The sequence below is a fragment of the Eubalaena glacialis genome, chromosome 3 (assembly GCF_028564815.1).
Source record: "Eubalaena glacialis isolate mEubGla1 chromosome 3, mEubGla1.1.hap2.+ XY, whole genome shotgun sequence".
NCBI classification, from domain to species: Eukaryota; Metazoa; Chordata; class Mammalia; order Artiodactyla; family Balaenidae; genus Eubalaena; species Eubalaena glacialis.
This window is the reverse complement of record NC_083718.1, coordinates 30,817,501-30,840,803: the sequence shown is the minus strand read 5'-3', so window position 1 is coordinate 30,840,803 and position 23,303 is coordinate 30,817,501. Positions and strand designations below refer to the sequence as shown.

General features: G+C 38.0%; 1 protein-coding gene across 1 annotated transcript in view; it reads left to right on the top strand.

Moving 5' to 3' along the window:
* The window catches only part of WDR64 (WD repeat domain 64), a 168,443-nt gene that overhangs the window by 46,496 nt on the left and 98,644 nt on the right, over positions 1–23,303 (top strand). Inside the window, exons 9-10 of the mRNA XM_061185418.1 lie at positions 5,520–5,599; positions 20,795–20,934. Of these exons, the coding sequence (XP_061041401.1) occupies positions 5,520–5,599; positions 20,795–20,934 (220 nt within the window). The remainder of the gene's footprint in view (positions 1–5,519; positions 5,600–20,794; positions 20,935–23,303) is intronic.

Below are 23,303 nucleotides of genomic sequence, written 5' to 3'. Positions count from 1 at the left end.
TAAGATGTTGAGTGAAAACTCTCTTCATTCTTCAGCCGTAAAATGCTGTGGAAATACTAGTTAATATTATCATAACTTTCTCAGAGAACACTCTGGTATGTACCAGTTAGAGTAAATTACACCTAGTTACAGAATAAGAAAACAATCTGTTAAAAACTATGCAGTTGAATATGTATATAAAATATCTGTGAAAAGCAGCTCATGTTTTATGTTTTTTCCCAGTTGACATCAATTATATGAATTTTCTTAGTTGCAACTGGCTTTATTGAAAGACACAGTTCATCCATTTCTGGTCCATTTAATTATGTGGGCCAGGAAAATAGATTAATTTTATCTAATGGGCAGGTATTTTAAAAAAACAAAAAAAATTTTAATGGGAAGTATGTATGATCCCCATTTTACATGCTGAGACATTGATGTAAAAATGTTTGATAGATCCATAATCAACTAACAGAGCATTAAATGTTTCTTTTCCTGCTATCCTAGAATTTCAGCTAAAGTTCCATTTAAAGAAAGATATACTAAACCATCCTCACAGAATTATTAGAAGGTAGTCAGACCAGTCCCATGACTCTTATCTTATCAGTCACCCACAGCAATGAAGAAACAACAAGCAGTTCTAAAGTAGTTGAAAAGAAGGATGCAGTTACCTAGCTGTGGAACTATGGGGAATGCTGAGGCATTTGGTCTGCCATCCCCAGGGTGAGAGTGGAGGTTGGGAGAGAGGTTCCCCCACCTCAGACCACAGGAGGAGAGCTCCAGGAGAGGCTGCTCCAGGACAACCTGCTCCAGGAGAGCCAAAAACACGGGGAAATATATCTGGCTCCCCAGGGGCTACTTGCTGAAGCCCCAAAGCACACAGGCTCACCTTAGGCAAGTTTGACAGGTGACATATGCACATTATGACCACTACTTGCTTCCCCATGGGGAATTCTGAAGGCTGCAGGCTGGACCATATTATGACATGCGGCCCTGAGCACTTTTGCCTTCATGTGTCCCTCCCACCATAACGCTATCAATATTGCACGTTATTTTTGATATAATTTCAAAGACTTCAACTTTTTTAATGTTTTAGGCTCTAAAAATTTTATTTTTTCTGATATGAGAAAAAATTAAAACACTTCTCTTGACCCTAAACTTAAATTTTTTCCTTTGATTTTAAGAACAATTAGAACATTTCTGTGGGTCCCCAAAATTACTGTGGGCCCTAAACTCTGCACCTGCTGTGCCTAATGCACACATTCCTACCTGGCAGGAGGGACCCAAGACAATAGGGTGGGGCTGCATTCAGGTTGACACTGTCCTGCATGACTAGCCTGTGTGAATTTCCTGTGGGCCACAGTCAGTGGTTTAGCAGAAATTTCCCTTCCTAATGGAAACTGGTCCAAGAAGACTTGCTGCTGGGGCAAGATGATGTACTAAGAGGCTGTGTTTGGAGACAAGGGTAGAAGAAAATAATGCCATTCCCAGTTTATGCCTAATCGAGTTCAGTTCATTCAGTCAACCAGAAAAACATGTCATTGGCACAAGTGTAAATAAGTCAGCAGAGATAAGTAGAAACTACTTCTTATCTGAAACGTTTAAACATTTTCAAAATTCTAAATTCTGATTTTAGATTTATGTTACTGAATTAGGGCTGCTTTTCATGAACTGTGAATAAGTAGTCATTTGAATAAAGTAGGACTATAGTTTACCTTTGCATTAGCTAGTCAGAAAGATTACTACTATCAACTAGACATAAATTTTTTGGAAGAAAAAATCTTTTAAAATATCTTAGAGGTATCTTTTTACATAGAAGTAGTATAATCTATTCCTCTGTTTATTTAGTAAACTTCCCATTTAGGACTTAACTACTGATACTTTGTGTTACTTTTGAACTTTAAAACAAAAAAAGCTATTTTTTTCTCCTCTAAATGATCATTCTCACTTATTAAAATTGGAAATTTTGTCTAAACTATTGCTATTTTATCATCGTGTATATTTTTTAAAATATAGGAGCTGTCTCATTCAGAGGTTGCAAACTGGTAGTCTCACGAGCTAAATGCAACCTGCAAATGGTGTTTTGTTTGGTAGCATTTAGGGTCCTTTATTTGTTTGGTCTTGTCAGCTGGCTCTGGGCCTTGGCTCTCCCTTTCCACAGGACATGCACTCTCCATGCACGCCCTGTAGTTTCCTAGCCAGCCCGCTTCGCTCATCTAGTTCACCTGCCTGGCTCCTGTACACATCTTAACTAATGAACACTCACCTCTGGTATCACAGTTCACTGATGTTTCCTCTAGACCAGTGCTGGACATTCAGTTTGTACTCAGTAAATTTTGTTGAGGCCCTACTGAGTGCCCCCCAAAATTCTTTCACAGGCCTTGTTGTCATTGGGGAATTTCTCTCTCTTGATTACTTCCCTTTCAGAGTATACTTTTAGCTCACTATGCCCTCTCCCCAACTCCTTTGCCAACTGCAGACATTCTTTAATACAGAAATCTAATGCTTTAATAATCTTAGGTAAGGCAGGAACAATTTTCAAACATACCATCCTGAACATTTCCAATATGGAAATTCTATAGTCAACAACCTTCAATGAATCCATAAATTCAGATCTATTTCTCCCACAACCGTCTAGCTGCTCTAATTTCACTTCTTCCCCCACACGGGGGAGCTACACTACTGATTAGAAAGTGCAATGAGTCATTGGAGTCTTTGTTCACGTACTTTCCCCCGCCCCAACCCAGGGACCACTGATAATAGTTATGCAGGTTGTATGCTGCACAGTGCTGGACATCACCTACATAAGCTATGCAGTGGCCTGCTGGACTCCTACCCAGCCACATCCACACAGAAAGTATAAAATCAAAGATTTTAAGTAATAGAAGCTATTTAAGCTATATCCAATCCTTGGTCTCATAAGTGGGGAAATTGTAGTTCAGCAAAATTAAGCGACGCTTCTAATGTCATATATTTAGCCACAGAATGTGACCAAAATCTAGGCCTCCTGACCTCAACCCTGGGTGCATTCTAAGTCCACTTCACCAGTTTGCCCTGTCATGCTCCATCCATTTTATGACAGGTCCCTACAGAAGTCTGCCCTTCCCACCACCTCCTCCTACTGGGGCTCCTGTTAAAAAAAAAAATCAGAAAGAGCTCTCATATTCTTTCTTGAAACTATCAGGAACCAACTCAAAAGCAGGGTGCATATACCCCAGAGGGTATGCAAGATGAGCCATCAGAAAGTGGGTAGAAAATTCTAGAAATTCCCTTTCTTTTAAATTTTTATCTCATTTTTTATTGCTGTTTGTTTATAATATACATACTATATTAATTGTGTAATATATGTATATAATTTACAAGTAAATGTTATAGGCATATATGTGAGAAAACATTTTGGAAAAAAATTTAATATGAATTTCTGAGCCTCTTGGAGATTCCGATTTACTAAGTTAGGGATAGGATCAGGAATTTATATTTTAGCATCCAAAGTGATTCTGATTCCAAGTTTAGGAACCACTGCTCTAAGGTCATGAGAATCTCTGACCTAAGTAAAGAGGTTAATGAAGTTAACCTCTAAGTTAAGAGGTTGATGAAGCTGGATGTAAGGGTCTAAGGAATACTCTTTACCTTAGGTTTAAGGAAGAATAAAAAGTAACATAATTGGAAAAACTACACATGATCCATGGTTTCCAGTAAGAGCCTCTTACGTAAATTCCTGAATTTAGTTGAACAAATTTTTTCTTCCTAATTTTTCTGACATTAAACAAAGTTGTTTCAGCCAAATCTTATATCTGCATCTTCCCAAAGACTGCAATTCAGACTTCACTTACATGCTCTCTCATTGACTTTGTGATTGTGTTCTGAGAAATCTACAGCCTGTGTTTAATTCATATCCATTTCTTTTATAACCTAAATCCACGTTGGGCACTTATAATGAAAATTTATTCTCACCTGAAGTTTAGGGTGATAATTGCAATCCAAGATGCTTCTGGGTTTTGCCCCTTAGGTTTATTATCTCAAAGATAACCCCAAAACATAAGCTACATAGAAGGCATGCTTTATGAGGCCCAGTTTTTGTAAAGAGCCACATTTAAAGAAGTGTAGTCTAGTGGGCAAAAAGAATTAAAAAGAAACTGCAATATAATTTAAAATTACAAATACATGTACCCCTTGACTTGCAATACCACTTCTAAGAACTTGTCTTTTAGAAATACATACATATGAAATGGCAATTTTATAAGAAAGACTGCTAGTTGCAGTATTATTTGTAATCACTAAAAATTTGAGACAGCTTGATGTCCCTCAGAAATTAAATGATGATTTAGTCTTACAAAGGAATACTCTATGACAATTAGAAAAAAGAATGAGAAAGTTTTTTACCTACTGATTTGGAAAGATCATCAAGATATATTATTAAGTGAAAAAACCAAGGAACAGAATAGTATATACTACCATTTTATTTAAGAAAAAAGAAAAGAAAAGGAAATATACAAGGCAAGAGGAGACTAAGGTCAGGTGCTTTATGCCTAAGGGAAAATAACATGGTACTAGACTAGAAAATAACACAAAAGACTTTATTTAGTTGGTGGGGGCAGGAGGGTGGAGTCCAGGAAAGGCCTTTCTGAGAAAGTGATATTTAAGCTGACACTTACAGGAGGGTGGCTGTTAGTGTGGCTAGGATCCGGGGGAAGAAAATCTTTGGCCTGTGCAGAAGCTCTTGAGGAGGAAGAGAGTTCAGTGAGGCCAGAAAGGAGGCTAAAGAAACCACATGGCTGGATCCAGGGGAAGAGGAGGGCATGGAGTGAACCTGAAAAGGTGACAGGGACCACCCAGCACCATATGGGCCTGGTGGGCCAGGTGAAGGAACTTGGTGTTTCTTAGAGCATCAGGAATCCACTGGAGAAAAGTCATGTGATCCAACTCATGTTTTAGAAAGATCACTTTGGCTGCAACTTGACAACAGGATTTGGAGTGGGATTGGGGAAAGAGAATGGGAAATAGTAGAAGCTGAGAGATTAGCAGTTTATTGCAGTAGTTTCGGTGAGAGGGGATGGAGAGTTGAACCAAGACATTGTGGCGGAAATGGGAAGAAGTGGTCAGATTTCATGTCTATTTAGGAGGTAAAATCGACAAGACTTGACAGCAAGTTGGATGTGGGTAGTGAGCGAGGGGGAAGTGTCCAAATACATTCCTGCCATTCTGTGGTACTACACTCATTTAGCTGAGCAATATACTTTCTGGCTTAAGATGCGACATATCTCTGCCCATCCTAAACACCAGCACAACCTCAACTCCAGGGTGGAGGAAAGGATTTCTTTTTAAACAGAAACAATGCAAATGCTGCATTAATATCGTATTATGGAGTAAGTAGATTCTGTGGGTCAGTGAGAATTTAATCTTTGCTTATAATATTTTCTGTGGGTAAATGGATTCATAACAACTTAGAAGTGAGCCTCTTGAACACAATCTATTTATAAGTTGGAATTCGCTTTATAAGGAAAAATATACACGTTTTATATCTAATTTGTGTTTTGCAGGCCTGTCAGAGAGTTTTCCATGCCAAGAGGAGCAAACACTTTTTGTTACAGTATAAAAGCAAATGTGATTGTCACGGGAGGTAAGAGGACATTTCATGTTACACAGAGATTTTCTACTTTGCAAACAGTGCTCTCCTTAATTAACACAGTTATAGAGTTTCATACAGTTATAGCATTTTACTGCTAGAAAAAACTTTTAGAGAATTTTAAAGTTTGTATAAAGTCAAATCTGTCATTCTTTTTCTTTGTGGCTTTTTGATTTGGTAGCACACTTAGAAAGGCCTTCCTCAGCCTGTGAATGTGTGAAACAAATTCTCCTGTATTTACTATAATTTTTTGTTTGTTTTACATTTTTCCTTTAAATCTTTAATCTCTCTAGAACTTGTTTCAATGCGTGAGAGCATGAATTCCTAGCCTGGGGCCCATGTGTGGGCTTTAAGGGAGTCCTACAGCCCCTGTCGCTGAATACTTGTGTGTCTATGTGCATTTTTCTGGAAAGAAAGTCCAAAATTTTATCAAATCCTCAAAGGAGTCCCTGACAAAAAGGTCAAGAGCCAATGGTTTAGCATTAACAGAGAAGAGGACCAAGGATAGAGTGTTGAAAAATACCAACATTTAAGGGCTAAGATTATCTGCTGAGAGTAGGAGGAAAGATGACAAATATAAGAAACTTGAGGGGAAAGGTGGAGGACTGAAATATTCTTCCGGCCTCAGACTCCTTATCTATCATACTGAGGTTCTAAGACTGTGATGGCTTTCAGCCTGGGCTCTGGAGTCAGATTGCCTAGGAACAAATCCTGGCTCTCTTACTGGCAAGCTGTATGGCCTTGGATAGGTTATTTAACTCCTGTATGCTTCAATCTCACCTGAAAAATGGAGCTGATAATAATACCTACTCATAAGGGTATTATAAGAATAAAGTACTTACACAGGGTCTTGCATGTAATAAGTCTTCAATCCAAATTTGCTAATACTGATGATAACAATAACGAAAAAACACACCTACTTCATATGGTAGTGTTTAAGATTAATTGAGGTAAGGTATGCTTGGCACATAGTAGGTTATCAATAATTATTAATTCAATTCATTTACAACACTTAGGCACAATCACTTTGATCAACTTATACAGGTTTTGTTGGAATAAATTGAAATCTGCAGTCATTAGGAGGCTGTTACAGAAGTCATGAGTGAGATGGTGAGGGTCTGAGTTATTGTAGGTGCTATAGAAAAAGAAAAAGAAGAGTCAGTCTCTAAGACATGGAAAAATAAATTATTCATAAGACCTGGAGACAGAATGATATTGGGGATTAATAAAAGGGAGCAGCCAGCTCCAAGTTTGTAAGGAGGGAAACATAGAAGAATAGCAGTTGCACTGATAATTACATAGAAATTGAGAAGAGGGTGCTTATATGGAGAAAGAATGCAAACAAAATTTCAATTTTGAACTTAAATACTTAAATATCAAGTGTCAATTAGACATCTGAGAGGATATTCCTACTGGTGATGGGAAAAGATCTGGCTGGAGATAGCAGCTGTTAAGGACTCCGTAGGCTGCCTGCGTGTTGGAGAAGATGAGCTCCCAGAGGCTCCTCAAGGAGATCAGGGTCACCTTAAAGGAAACAAGGGGCATGTAGACTTGAAAGATGTAAATGAGCAAAACAGAAACCCAAACAAATAAACATCAAGAAAATGATCTATACTGGAGATCTGAACTTTACAAGAGCAAAAAAGATTTTAAAAAAGAAGAAGAAAGCCCTGCCATCAAAAACATCAACAAATATACCACTTGGTAAATGCTTAGAGCACACATATTCACTAAAGGAGGAGAGATGTTAGATGAATAAGTGCTATTGGCCCCCTTCCATGTAAGATTTCTTCAAATTTCTTCTCCCAAAACACACACAGCAGGCAATATTTGGTTTCCTACCAAGAGTATCCTGCCTCAGCCTTGAGGTACACATAATGATAGCTGCACTTTCACTTCATGACAGGGTAATCTCCTTTGAGGACATAAAGTTAATTTTTTTTCAAGTATACTGTGCATTTAAAGTTTATACTTAAATCTGTCCTCAGCTTTGGGCCTGCCACAACACTTACTTAAAATTAGATTGTGGTTTAAATCTTATTTTTAAAAAATTTATAGTAGTCTACTGGAAAGCAAAACTAATAAAAACAGTGAACCAGAAGATAGAAGAACTGGGTTTAGTCATAGCCTGGCCACTAACCAACTGTATGATTTTCAACAATCACTTAATCTCTGCCTGGTGCTCATTTTCCTTATCTGGTAAAATGAAGAAGTTGGACTACATAAATTTTAATATCCTTTTGAATGTAATACTCTGATACTATTGTTTTAAAAACTTCCTGCTCATAGGGAGATAAACTAAATTGTCCTTTTGACAAATTGGAGCCCAGCTTTCCAATTAGATGTTATTCAATATATAGCCACAGCTTCGTGTATTCAGAAAAACAAAGCATTAACTGGTCACAAACCTACATTTCAGTTAAGGACATCAAGAAAAGAAAGAAAGATGTCTGGATAAGAACCTGAAAAGCAATATGTGGGAGTCACGGCTTAGAGTGGGGGCAAGTTTCCTGACACTCAATACTGATGATTCTAAGCACACACAGGAATCCAACTTTTTAAGCTGTACTAATTAAGGCTATCATGTAGAGAGCTCCATAATGAGATCTATAACACATAAGGAACAGAAGAAATACTAAAATTAGATGTTTTCAATAAAAGAAGTAGAATGCTTGTATCATAATTTCCTGATCCCCCATTGCCCTTTCCTGACTATCTTGGCTCATTACTTGCAATGGTCCTGGCCGGAAGTCAGAAGGAGGGAGTAGGTGCTCCAAGAGGTGAGGGAAGAAGAGTATATTGGTGGTGAGAGAGTAAGCAGCAAAATTGCCTGAGAATCAGACTGCAGTGGATGCTGCATTCACCGCAGCTTGTCTTCAGTTAGATAAAAGCAATGGCCTCTGTCCTGCTTCAAGCTGAGCCCTGCACACAAAGCTTTTGAAAAAGTAGTACTTAAGTACATGGCTACAGTGAGATTTGATTTCTAATATCTGATTGTTCTGAAAGATATGCTGTCACAGGTACATGTAAAAGTATGAAATTAGAACATTCCCTGACACTATACACAAAAATAAACTCAAAATGGATTAAAGACCTAAGTGTAAGGCCAGACACTATCAAACTCTTAGAGGAAAACATAGGCAGAACACTCTATGACATAAATCACAGCATGATCCTTTTTGACCCAGCTCCTAGAGAAATGGAAATAAAAACACAAATAAACAAATGGGACCTAATGAAACTTAAAAGCTTTTGCACAGCAAAGGAAACCATAAACAAGACCAAAAGACAACCCTCAGAATGGGAGAAAATATTTGCAAATGAAGCAACTGACAAAGGATTAATCTCCAAGATTTACAAGCAGCTCATGCAGCTCAATAACAAAAAAACAAACAACCCAATCCAAAAATGGGCAGAAGACCTACATAGACTTTTCTCCAAAGAAGATATACAGATTGCCAACAGACACATGAAAGAATGTTCAACATCATTAATCATTAGAGAAATGCAAATCAAAACTACAATGAGGTATCATCTCACACCGGTCAGAATGGCCATCATCAAAAAATCTAGAAACAATAAATGCTGGAGAGGGTGTGGAGAAAAGGGAACACTCTTGCACTGTTGGTGGGAATGTAAACTGATACAGCCATGATGGAGAACAGTATGGAGGTTCCTTAAAAAACTAAAAATAGAACTACCATACGACCCAGCAATCCCACTACTGGGCATATAGCCTGAGAAAACCATAATTCAGAAAGAGTCATGTACCAAAATGTTCATTGCAGCTCTGTTTACAATAGCCAGGACATGGAAGCAACCTAGGTGTCCATCATCGGATGAATGGATAAAGAAGATGTGGCACATATATACAATGGAATATTACTCAGCCATAAAAAGAAATGAAATGGAGGTGTTTGTAATGAGGTGGATGGAGTTAGAGTCTGTCATACAGAGTGAAGTAAGTCAGAAAGAGAAAAAGAAATACAGTATGCTAACACATATATATGGAATCTAAGGAAAAAAAAAAAAAAAAAGGTCATGAAGAACCTAGTGGCAAGACGGGAATAAAGACACAGACCTACTAGAGAATGGACTTGAGGATATGGGGAGGGGGAGGGGTGAGATGTGACAGGGTGAGAGAGTGTCATGGACATATATACACTACCAAATGTAAAATAGATAGCTAGTGGGAAGCAGCTCCATAGCACAGGGAGATCAGCTCGGTGCTTTGTGACCACCTAGAGGGGTGGGATAGGGAGGGTGGGAGGGAGGGAGATGCAAGAGGGAAGAGATATGGGAACATATGTATATGTATAACTGATTCACTTTGTTATAAAGCAGAAACTAACACACCATTGTAAAGCAATTATACTTCAATAAAGATGTTTAAAAAAAAAAAGATATGCTGTCACATTTATCTTAACCAATTCCTTTGGACAACCCCTCGTTCCCACACAAAAGAATGCAAAACAGAAGAATGGACCTGGGCTTCCCTGGTGGCTCAGTGACTAAGAATCTGCCTGCCAATGCAGGGGACATGGGTTCAAGCCCTGGTCCAGGAAGATCCCATAGCCTGTGGAGCAACTAAGCCTGTGCACCGCAACTACTGAGCCTGTGCTCTAGAGCCTGCGAGGCACAACTACTGAGCCTGCATGCCACAACTACTGAAGCTCGCATGCCTAGAGACTGTGCTCCGCAACAAGAGAAGCCACCACGATAAGAAGCCTGCGCACCGCAGTGAAGAGTAGCCCCCACTCACCACAACCAGAGAAAAGCCCATGAGCGGCAATGAAGACCCAACATAGCCAAAAATAAAATAAATTTAAAAAAATAAATGAATTAATTTTAAAAAAAAAGAAAAAAGGAACGGACCAACTTTTGTATACTTTGTAGTCTTAAGTATTTTAGTCAATTCTGGAAAAAAAAATGTGTTTGCTAATGTTTTGGGACTCAAGCCACTTCAGTGCTTATGGATTAAAGCATTTGACTCTCACTAACCTCAGTGTTAATCATTATAAGATCCCCATTTCAGCTTTGAAAACTCGCTAATTATAGTGTTTCTAGCACTCTTCCGAAGGCAAGAAAACATTTAGCAGTATGACTGACAAGCAGCTAATTCTTTTCACCATGTGTAATTTATTGAATTGCCACAGTTATGGAGCCTCTGTTAGTAGAAAATGCAAATCCTCAATAACTGAAAACACATTTTTCTCAGGAGAATACTCTTTTTTTTTTTTTTTTAAACATCTTTATTGAAGTATAATTGCTTTACAATGGTGTGCTAGCTTCTGCTTTACAACAAAGTGAATCAGTTACACATATACATATGTTGCCATATCTCTTCCCTCTTGCATCTCCCTCCCTCCCACCCTCCCTATCCCACCCCTCTAGGTGGTCACAAAGCACCGAGCTGATCTCCCTGTGCTATGCGGCTGCTTCCCACTAGTTATCTATTTTACATTTGGTAGTGTATATATGTCCATGACACTCTCTCACCCTGTCACATCTCACCCCTCCCCCTCCCCATATCCTCAAGTCCATTCTCTAGTAGGTCTGTGTCTTTATTCCCGTCTTGCCACTAGGTTCTTCATGACCTCTTTTTTTTTTTTTCCCTTAGATTCCATATATATGTGTTAGCATACTGTATTTGTTTTTCTCTTTCTGACTTACTTCACTCTGTATGACAGACTCTAACTCCATCCACCTCATTACAAACACCTCCATTTCATTTCTTTTTATGGCTGAGTAATATTCCATTGTATATATGTGCCACATCTTCTTTATCCATTCATCCGATGATGGACACCTAGGTTGCTTCCATGTCCTGGCTATTGTAAACAGAGCTGCAATGAATATTTTGGTACATGACTCTTTCTGAATTATGGTTTTCTCAAGGTATATGCCCACTAGTGGGATTGCTGGGTCATATGGTAGTTCTATTTTTAGTTTTTTAAGGAACCTCCATACTGTTCTCCACAGTGGCTGTATCAATTTACATTCCCACCAACAGTGCAAGAGTGTTCCCTTTTCTCCACACCCTCTCCAGCATTTATTGTTTCTAGATTTTTTGATGATGGCCATTCTGACCGGTGTGAGATGATACCTCATTGTAGTTTTGATTTGCATTTCTCTAATGATTAATGATGTTGAACATTCTTTCATGTGTCTGTTGGCAATCTGTATCTCTTCTTTGGAGAAATGTCTATTTAGGTCTTCTGCCCATTTTTGGATTGGGTTGTTTGTTTTTTTGTTATTGAGCTGCATGAGCTGCTTGTAAATCTTGGAGATTAATCCTTTGTCCGTTGCTTCATTTGCAAATATTTTCTCCCATTCTGAGGGTTGTCTTTTGGTCTTGTTTATGGTTTCCTTTGCTGTGCAAAAGCTTTTAAGTTTCATTAGGTCCCATTTGTTTATTTGTGTTTTTATTTCCATTTCTCTAGGACCTGGGTCAAAAAGGATCTTGCTGTGACTTATGTCATACAGTGTTCTGCCTATGTTTTCCTCTAAGAGTTTGATAGTGTCTGGCCTTACACTTAGGTCTTTAATCCATTTTGAGTTTATTTTTGTGTATGGTGTTAGGGAGTGTTCTAATTTCATACTTTTACATGTACCTGTCCAATTTTCCCAGCACCACTTATTGAAGAGGCTGTCTTTTCTCCACTGTATATGCTTGCCTCCTTTATCAAAGATAAGGTGACCATATGTGCATGGGATTATCTCTGGGCTTTCTATCCTGTTCCATTGATCTATATTTCTGTTTTTGTGCCAGTACCAAACTGTCTTGATTACTGTAGCTTTGTAATATAGTCTGAAGTCAGGGAGCCTGATTCCTCCAGCTCCATTTTTCGTTCTCAAGATTGCTTTGGCTATTCGGGGTCTTTTGTGTTTCCATACAAATTGTGAAATTTTTTGTTCTAGTTCTGTGAAAAATGCCAGTGGTAGTTTGATAGGGATTGCATTGAATCTGTAGATTGCTTTGGGTAGCAGAGTCATTTTCACAATGTTGATTCTTCCAATCCAAGAACATGGTATATCTCTCCATCTATTTGTATCATCTTTAATTTCTTTCATCAGTGTCCTATAATTTTCTGCATACAGGTCTTTTGTCTCCTTAGGTAGGTTTATTCCTAGGTATTTTATTCTTTTTGTTGCGATGGTAAACGGGAGTGTTTTCTTAATTTCACTTTCAGATTTTTCATCATTAGTATACAGGAATGCAAGAGATTTCTGTGCATTAATTTTGTATCCTGCTACTTTACCAAATTCATTGATTAGCTCTAGTAGTTTTCTGGTAGCATCTTTTGGATTCTCTATGTATAGTATCATGTCATCTGCAAACAGTGACAGCTTTACTTCTTCTTTTCCGATTTGGATTCCTTTTATTTCTTTTTCGTCTCTGATTGCTGTGGCTAACACTTCCAAAACTATGTTGAATAATAGTGGTGAGAGTGGGCAACCTTGTCTTGTTCCTGATCTTAGTGGAAATGGTTTCAGTTTTTCACCATTGAGGACAATGTTGGCTGTGGGTTTGTCATATACGGCCTTTATTATGTTGAGGAAAGTTCCCCCTATGCCTACTTTCTGCAGGACTTTTATCATAAATGGGTGTTGAATTTTGTCGAAAGCTTTCTCTGCATCTATTGAGATGATCATATGGTTTTTCTCCTTCAATTTGTTAATATGATGTATCACGTTGATTGATTTGCGTATATTGAAGAATCCTTGCATTCCTGGAATAAACCCCACTTGATCATGGTGTATGATCCTTTTAATGTGCTGTTGGATTCTGTTTGCTAGTATTTTGTTGAGGATTTTTGCATCTATGTTCATCAGTGATATTGGCCTGTAGTTTTCTTTCTTTGTGACATCTTTGCCTGGTTTTGGTATCAGGGTGATGGTGGCCTCGTAGAATGAGTTGGGGAGTGTTCCTCCCTCTGCAATATTTTGGAAGAGTTTGAGAAGGATAGGTGTTAGCGCTTCTCTAAATGTTTGATAGAATTCGCCTGTGAAGCCATCTGGTCCTGGGCTTTTGTGTGTTGGAAGATTTTTAATCACAGTTTCAATTTCAGTGCTTGTGATTGGTCTGTTCATATTTTCTATTTCTTCCTGGTTCAGTCTCGGCAGGTTGTGCATTTCTAAGAATCTGTCCATTTCTTCCAGGTTGTCCATTTTATTAGCATAGAGTTGCTTGTAGTAATCTCTTATGATCGTTTGTATTTCTGCAGTGTCAGTGGTTACTTCTCCTTTTTCATTTCTAATTCTATTAATTTGAGTCTTCTCCTTTTTTCTCTTGATGAGTCTGGCTAATGGTTTATCAATTTTGTTTATCTTCTCAAAGAACCAGCTTTTAGTTTCATTGATTTTTGCTATTGTTTCCTTCATTTCTTTTTCATTTATTTCTGATCTGATCTTTATGATTTCTTTCCTTCTGCTAGCTTTGGGGTTTTTTTGTTCTTCTTTCTCTAATTGCTTTAGGTGCAAGGTTAGGTTGTTTATTCGAGATGTTTCCTGTTTCTTGATGTAGGCTTGTATTGCTATAAACTTCCCTCTTAGAACTGCTTTTGCTGCATCCCATAGGTTTTGGATTGTCGTGTCTCCATTGTCATTTGTTTCTAGGTATTTTTTGATTTCCCCTTTGATTTCTTCAGTGATCACTTCGTTATTAAGTAGTGTATTGTGTAGCCTCCATGTGTTTGTATTTTTTACAGATCTTTTCCTGTAATTGATATCTAGTCTCATAGCGTTGTGGTCGGAAAAGATACTTGATACGATTTCAATTTTTTTAAATTTACCAAGGCTTGATTTGTGACCCAAGATATGATCTATCCTGGAGAATGTTCCATGAGCACTTGAGAAAAATGTGTATTCTGTTGTTTTTGGGTGGAATGTCCTATAAATATCAATGAAGTCCATCTTGTTTAATGTATCATTTAAAGCTTGTGTTTCCTTATTTATTTTCATTTTGGATGATCTGTCCATTGGTGAAAGTGGGGTGTTAAAGTCCCCTACTATGATTGTGTTACTGTCGATTTCCCCTTTTATGGCTGTTAGTATTTGCCTTATGTATTGAGGTGCTCCTATGTTGGGTGCATAAATATTTACAATTGTTATACCTTCCTCTTGGATCGATCCCTTGATCATTATATAGTGTCCGTCTTTGTCTCTTGTAATTGTCTTTATTTTAAAGTCTATTTTGTCTGATATGAGAATTGCTACTCCAGCTTTCTTTTGATTTCCATTTGCATGGAATATCTTTTTCCATCCCCTCACTTTCAGTCTGTATGTGTCTCTAGGTCTGAAGTGGGTCTCTTGTAGACAGCATATATATGGGTCTTGTTTTTGTATCCATTCAGCCAGTCTGTGTCTTTTGGTGGGAGCATTTAATCCATTTACATTTAAGGTAATTATCGATATGTATGTTCCTATTCCCATTTTCTTAAATGTTTTGGGTTTGTTATTGTAGGTGTTTTCCTTCTCTTGTGTTTCTTGCCTAGAGAAGTTCCTTTAGCATTTGTTGTAAAGCTGGTTTGGTGGTGCTGAACTCTCTCAGCTTTTGCTTGTCTGTAAAGGTTTTAATTTCTCCATCAAATCTGAATGAGATCCTTGCTGGGTAGAGTAATCTTGGTTGTAGGTTTTTCTCCTTCATCACTTTAAGTATATCCTGCCACTCCCTTCTGGCTTGCAGCGTTTCTGCTGAAAGATCAGCTGTTAACCTTATGGGGATGCCCTTGTGTGTTATCTGTTGTTTTTCCCTTGCTGCTTTTAATATGTTTTCTTTATATTTAATTTTTGATAGTTTGATTAATATGTGTCTTGGTGTGTTTCTCCTTGGATTTATCCTGTATGGGACTCTCTGTGCTTCCAGGACTTGATTAACTATTTCCTTTCCCATATTAGGGAAGTTTTCAACTATAATCTCTTCAAATATTTTCTCAGTCCCTTTCTTTTTCTCTTCTTCTTCTGGGACCCCTATAATTCGAATGTTGATGCGTTTAATGTTGTCCCAGAGGTCTCTGAGACTGTCCTCAGTTCTTTTCATTCTTTTTTCTTTATTCTGGTCTGCAGTAGTTATTTCCACCATTTTATCTTCCAGGTCACTTATCCGTTCTTCTGCCTCAGTTATTCTGCTATTGATCCCATCTAGAGTATTTTTAATTTCATTTATTGTGCTTGTCATCGTTTCTTGGTTCCTCTTTAGTTCTTCTACGTCCTTGTTAAATGTTTCTTGCATTTTGTCTATTCTATTTCCAAGACTTTGGATCATCCTTACTATCATTATTCTGAATTCTTTTTCAGGTAGACTACCTATTTCCTCTTCATTTGTTAGGTCTGGTGTGTTTTGACCCTGCTCCTTCATCTGCTGTGTGTTTTTCTGTCTTCTCATCTTGCTTATCTTACTGTGTTTGGGGTCTCCTTTTCACAGGCTGCAGGTTCGTAGTTCCCGTTGTTTTTGGTATCTGTCCCCAGGGGCTAAGGTTGGTTCAGTGGGTTGTGTAGGTTTCCTGGTGGAGGGAACTAGTGCCTGTGTTCTGGTGGATGAGGCTGGATGTTGTCTTTCTGGTGGGTTCGTCCACGTCTGGTGGTGTGTTTTGGGGTGTCTGTGGCCTTATTATGATTTTAGGCAGCCTCTCTGTTAATGGATGGGGCTGTGTTCCTCTCTTGCTAGTTGTTTGGCATAGGGTGTCCAGCACTGTAGCTTGCTGGTCGTTGAGTGAAGCTGGGTCTTGATGTTGAGATGGAGATCTGTGAGAGATTTTCGCCGTTTGGTATTACGTGGAGCTGGGAGGTCTCTTGTGGACCAGTGTCCTGAAGTTGGCTCTCCCACCTCAGAGGCACAGCCCTGATGCCTGGCTGGAGCACCAAGAGCCTTTCATCCACACGGCTCAGAATAAAAGGGAGAAAAAATGGAAAGAAAGAAAAAAAGAGGATAAAATAAAATAAAATAAAGCAATTATAATAAAAAATAAGAAAAAAAATTATTAAGAGTAAATTTATTAAGAAAAAAAATTTTTTAATTTTTAAAAATAGATTTATTAATTTTTTATACTAAAAATAAGAAAAAAATTATTTAGAAAAAATTTATTAAGAAAAAAAATTTTTTAATTTTTTAAAATAAAAAATATGAAAAAACTTATTAAAATTTTTTTTAAAAATAGAAAATAAGGAAAAAATTATTAAGAAAACATTTATTAGGGAAAAAAAAAATTTTTAAGCCAAAAAAAAAAAAAAAAAACGGACGGACCTAACCCTAGGACTAACGGTGAGAGCAAAGCTATACAGACAAAATCTCACCCAGAAGCATACACATCTACACTCACAAAAAAAAGGAAAAGGGGAAAAGTTAATATATCCTGCTCCCAAAGTCCATCTCCTAAATTTGGGATGATTCGTTGTCTATTCAGGTATTCAACAGATGCAGGCACATCAAGTTGTTTGTGGAGCTTTAATCCGCTGCTTCTGAGGCTGCTGGGAGAGATTTCTCTTTCTCTTCTTTGTTCGGACAGCTCCCGGGGTTCAGCTTTGGATTTGGACCCGCCTCTGCATGTAGGTCGCCTGAGGGCGTCTGTTCCCCGCCCAGACAGAACGGGGTTAAAGGAGCAGCTGATTCGGGGGCTCTGGCTCAGTCAGGCCGGGGGGAGGGAGCGGTATGGAGGAGGCGGGGCGAGCCTGCGGCGGCAGAAGCCGGCGTGACGTTGCACCAGCCTGAGGTGCGCCGTGCGCTCTCCCGGGGAAGTTGTCCCCGGATTACGGGAGCCTGGCCGTGGCGGGCTGCACAGGCTCCCGGGAGGGGCGGTGTGGAGAATGACCTGTGCTCGCCCACAGGCTGTTTGGTGGCGGCAGCAGCAGCCTTAGCGTCTCATGCCCGTCTCTGGGGTCCGCGCTGATAGCCGCGGCTCGCGCCCGTCTCTGGAGTTCGTTTAAGTGGCGCTCTGAATCCCCTCTCCTTGCACGCCGCGAAACAAAGAGGCAAGAAAAAGTCTCCTGCCTCTTCGGCAGCTGCAGACTTTTTCTCGTGCACCCTCCCGGCTAGTTGTGGTGCGCTAGACCCTTCAGGCTGTGTTCACGCAGCCAACTCCAGTCCTCTCCCTGGGATCCGACCGAAGCCCGCGCCTCAGCTCCCAGCCCCCGCCCGCCCCGGCGGGTGAGCAGACAAGCCTCTCGGGCTGGTGAGTGCTGCTCGGCGCCGAGCCTCTGTGCGGGAATCTCTCCGTTTTTCCCTCTGCGTCCCTGTTGCTGTGGGATCCGCGCTGATAGCCGCGGCTCGCGCCCGTCTCTGGAGCTCGTTTAGGCGGCGCTCTGAATCCCCTCTCCTTGCGCGCCGCGAAACAAAGAGGCAAGAAAAATTCTCTTGCCTCTTTGGCAGCTGCAGTCTTTTTCCCGGACTCCCTCCCGGCTAGCACTGAAGCCCGAGCCCCAGCTCCCAGCCCCCGCCCGCCCCGGCGGCTGAGCAGACGAGCCTCTCGGGCTGGTGAGTGCTGGTCGGCACCGCTCCTCTGTGCGGGAATCTCCGCTTTGCCCTCCGCACCAATGTGGCTGCGCTCTCCTCCGTGGCTCCGAAGCTTCCCCCCTCTGCTACCCGCAGTCTCTGCCCACGAAGGGGCTTCCTAGTGTGTGGAAACCTTTCCTCCTTCACAGCTCCCTCCCACTGGTGCAGGTCCCGTCCCTATTCTTTTGTCTCTGTTATTTCTTTTTTCTTTTGCCCTACCCAAGTACGTGGGGATTTTCTTGCCTTTTGGGAGGTCTGACGTCTTCTGCCAGCGTTCAGTGGGTGTTCTGTAGGAGCAGTTCCACGTGTAGATGTATTTCTCATGTATCTGTGGGGAGGAAGATGATCTCCGCGTCTTACTCTTCCGCCATCTTGCCAGGAGAATACTCTTGTTGATTGCTCCATGTGCAGTATGTAGCAGCTGATGACTCAAAATATACTCTAAAAGCAGCTTTGCTAAACATAGTTGAATATGTTAAATGTGCAGGGACATTTGATGAGCTTGAAAAAACAGAAGTTCTTGCAGGAGGAAAAAAAAAAAAAGCCAAACCAGGACAAGGTATTTCCTGAGCATTATTTTGGTGAACATCAAGAATTTTTTACCCAATAGTTGTCTCTACTGGCCATTTTAAGAATTAACCTCCTAATTTGGAAGGTCTAGTATATAAAAACAATTATCTGCCATCCCAACTATCTTGGGGACTCTGCATGCATTTGTTCATGTTTCATTCAACAAACAATTATTACACAACTGCTCTGGACTAGACATGATAAACCACATAAAGATCAGGTTGAATTTCTAATCTTCAAGGATTCAAATCTAAAGTACAAATAAAGCATGTTTATAGATAGCTATAAATTGGAGCATGAGACAGCTGATTAATAATAATAATAATGCAGTTGAAATACGGTATGCATTTAGAGGTCAGTATTATGTCTCTCTGTACATTCTGGGTCCAAAAAGTAGCCACACAGACTATATAAGGATTTCATTACTATCAATGAAAAGCAAGCAGAGCTGGAGGACCTCTGGTAGTAGATAATAGAGAACCTCTGGAAGATTGAGTTTCCTTCACAATGCATATTGAACAAAGCCCTTAGTTTAAAAGGTCTGGACATTTCTCAGGTGGTAAGCATCTATTGAATCCTCCTGCATGTAATATACAAGTCATAGATTTTTTTCAGGGGATAGCCTGGTCTCATCCTTCAGGAGTGACAGTGCCCATTTCAGCAGTTACCCTGGCCAACATTATCTAGGATGATTTATGGGCCTGAGGCTTAGGGTTCTGAACATACCTGAGAAATGTGATACTTCTTAGCCACAGACAGTGAAAAGCAAATCAGGCAAGATACTGCATTATTGGAATTACTCAGTTTTAGTCATGTAACTGATAACCAATTTTACTGGGTCTAAAGCAGTACTTTGTTTTATATCTGCTAATTGTCTCCTGTGAATTGTTTGACTGTATTTTTTACCCATGATCTATTATAATTCTGATATTAAAAATTAAAACTTAATAAAAATTTTATTATCATATATGTTTATACACACACATCTAGTTATATCATAAAAACTGCCAGCTATTCACCAAACCTATATTATCTCTTACTGGATATAGAGCTAGACTACATTTCCCAGACTAGAAAGTGCATTCAATATAGCATCCTGTAATTTCTTGATAAAAATACATTTTAAAACAATGATTTCTGTATTTGGGCAACATTTATAATATATTTTTATTTGTGTATATTTTATGTGTGATAGTGATTCTTTTTTTGTTGAGAAAAAGTATTTTCTGAAAATAATTCAAAGTATTTAAATATAAATGGAAAAATGTTATTCTTAACTCTGAAAATAAAAAGTTTATTCATAGGACTTCCCTGGCCATCCAGTGGTTAAGATTCTTCACTACAATTGCAGGGGGAACAGGTTCAATCCCTGGTTGGGGAACTAAGATCCTGCATGCCGCATGGTGTGGCCAAAAAAAAAAAAAAAAGAAAAAAGAAAAAGTCTATTTGTAAGAGAGAAAAAGCAGTTAACAGTGACAACCTATAGGGTGTGGAACTAGGGATTATAAGGGAAAAGAGGACATTTTTACAATAATTATACCCTTCCATATTGTTTAAATCTTTTACTATGTACCTATATGATTTTAACAATTAATAAAATCTTATCTATGCCATGATAGTAACTGCATATAAATTTTGTATGCTCATGAGTATGTGCTAGAAGGGAAGATGGAAAAACGAAAACAGCTGATTTGTTATAATGGTAAAGATTATGTGCAATTTTTCACTTCCTTTGATTCCTTTTATTATTATAATGCTTGCATAATTAAAAAATGTAGAAACAAAAGAACAGCTGTCTTAAGTACTTTTGGGAAGTAGCGTATAAATAATACATTAATGCATGAATGAGTAGGAAAGTGTTAAATCAAGAATAGGCCTCATAGAATATTTATGAGAATTCACATTTATATATGTAAATAAAATGATTACAAAACAGGCTTGACAAGAAGAAGCAGATCCAAAACAAGGCTAGACTCTTAGCAAGTCAATCATAGACAACATCCTGGAAGAAATAGACTGTGATTTGATATTAGAAGAAAGATAAGGATATGATTAAGGGTGAGAGAGACTCTTTAAACTGTGACCATCTGCAACTCTGAGAAAATAATCTTCACATGTCCTTCTTTCAGGAGATGATAAAGTGCTCCGGTTGTGGCACCCCAATATCAGCACCAAGCCAGTGGGGAAACTTGTGGGGCACATGTTCAGTATCACCGAGATTGTAACAAATGAGAAAGACCAACATGTCATCAGCCTTTCTTCTGCAAAGGTAACAAAAAGAAAACAACAAAAATGAAACAGAACAATTCTTTCCCTTAAAATCAACTATTGGAAAACCTAGAATACATACAATTTTTGACTGAAGTGGCTGATAGTCACTGAGAAAAATATTGTCAATTTGGATAAGGAAATGATAAGTCACTGTGTTCTGTTTCTATTGATTTCAGAATAAGAAAGAACATATTTAAAGACAAGAATAAAAGGAATACAACGTTAAGAAGAGAGCCATTATCCTCAATAGTAAAACACAATATAGCCCTCCCATGATCATTAAAGACAGAAAAAATAAGGATTTCTAGACATAGATAACAAACTTATGGTTACTAAAGGGGAAAGGGAGTGGGGGAGGGATAAATTAGGAGTTTGGGATTAGCAGATACAAACTACTATATATAAAATAGATAAACAACAAGGTCCTACTGTATGGCACAGGGAACTATATTCAATATCCTGTAATAAACCATAATGGAAAAGAATATGAAAAATAATATATAATGTATAACTGAATCACTTTGTTGTACACCAGAAACTAACACAGCATTGTAAATCAACTATACTTCAATTTTTAAAAAAGCAAAGAAGGAACAAAGACAGATTTCTGTTGTTATTGCTATTACTACACAGTGTTTTAAATGTTCTAAATAATGTAATAATAAAAGAAAAATGACTTACAACTATTAGAAATGAGGAGACTGCATATTTGCAAATAATGTGATTGTTGGAAAAATTCAAAATGTTTTAGAGCAGATAAATTCAGTAAAGTGGCTGATTATATTGATAATAGCAATTTATAAAAATAAATTTCTGTGTAAGAGCAGAAACAGTTAGAAAAAAATGGTCAAAGGGGTAGTAGCATTCACAAGAGCAAAAATGTATGAAATGCCTAGAAATAATCTTAACAAGCAATATTCACTATTAATATTGTTAACTATGAGGTTCTTCTGAGGTACTTTTATTTAAGAACATGAATGTAGGGACTTTCCTAAATGGGAGTATTGTACTGTAAAAGATATTCTCCATCAAATTAAGCTATACACTTAATGCTATTCAGGATTATTTAGACATTAGTTTGCCAAATTTAATGTAAAAGTGTTGACATAAAAGAATATCCTAGAAACTTTGGAAAATATGATTACAAGATGACACTTTCCCTATCAGATATTAAAAATTATTGTAAAGCCTCAATGAATAAAACAGAACAGCAGTCAATGCAGCAGTAGACACACCTATGAAACAAAAGAGAAAATTCACACATGAGTGTGAATGGCAATTTCGTATATGATAAAAGTAGCATTTTAAATCTGTGAGCAGAGGATTGTTTGTTCATTAAATGTCAGGAAAACTGATTAACTATATTAGGAAAAAATAAGTAATCAGATCATCATTTCATAATTAACAACAAAATGCATTCCATACGGATTAAAGATTTTAAATGTAAAATATAAAACCTTAGTAGTCCTAAAATTTTCCAGAAAACAACACAGGTGAATATTCAGGTAGCCATCAGGTAATTCCTAAGCATAACACCTATGGCTGAAGAAAAAAATAAATGTGACTACATAAACATTCAAACTGTAAGTTATTATAATAGCTATCATTTATCAAATGCTTACTAAGGGGCACGCACTGTGCTCATTATTTTACATCACAACTTATTTGATGCTAATAACAACCCTGTAATTATCTCAATTTTGCACATGTAAAGGAAAATGACATCTAAATAACTTGCATTAAATAAGTGTAGCCAATCCTGTATTTGTCCTGAGCCCAGACAGCCTTTCTATACCCATAAAAAAGGGTAAAGAAAGATAGCAGAGGGGGGAAAAATACAACAGAAATGACATAAACTGGAATAATATTCTTAAACAAACAAAAAATGTTAACAAATCAGTAGGAAAAAAGGAGGAGGGAAGAGGGAGATGGCAAAGAATACAGACATGTTCACATAGTACTGTTGGGGGTAAAGCTGGCAAAAATCATGGGCTAATAAAATAAATTTTTATTCTAATAAAATAATCAAAGTGCCCAGAGATCTACGTAAAAGGATATTCATTGTGCTATTGCTGATATTGGTTTAAAAAATAAAAAAGAAAAGGAATAAAAAGGAAAAGAAAAAGGGAAGGGAAATATTAGGGAGTGAGAAATTCAGTGTCTAAAAATAAGGCTTTTATCAGTAATTTATTTATTTTCCCTCAGTTTTATTGAAATATAATTGACATATAACACTGTATGAGATTAAGGTGTATGGCATAATGATCTGACTTACATACATCATGAAATGATTACCACAATAGGTTCAGTGAATGCTCATTATCTAATATTGATACTAAAAACAAGAAAATAAAAAAATACTTTTTA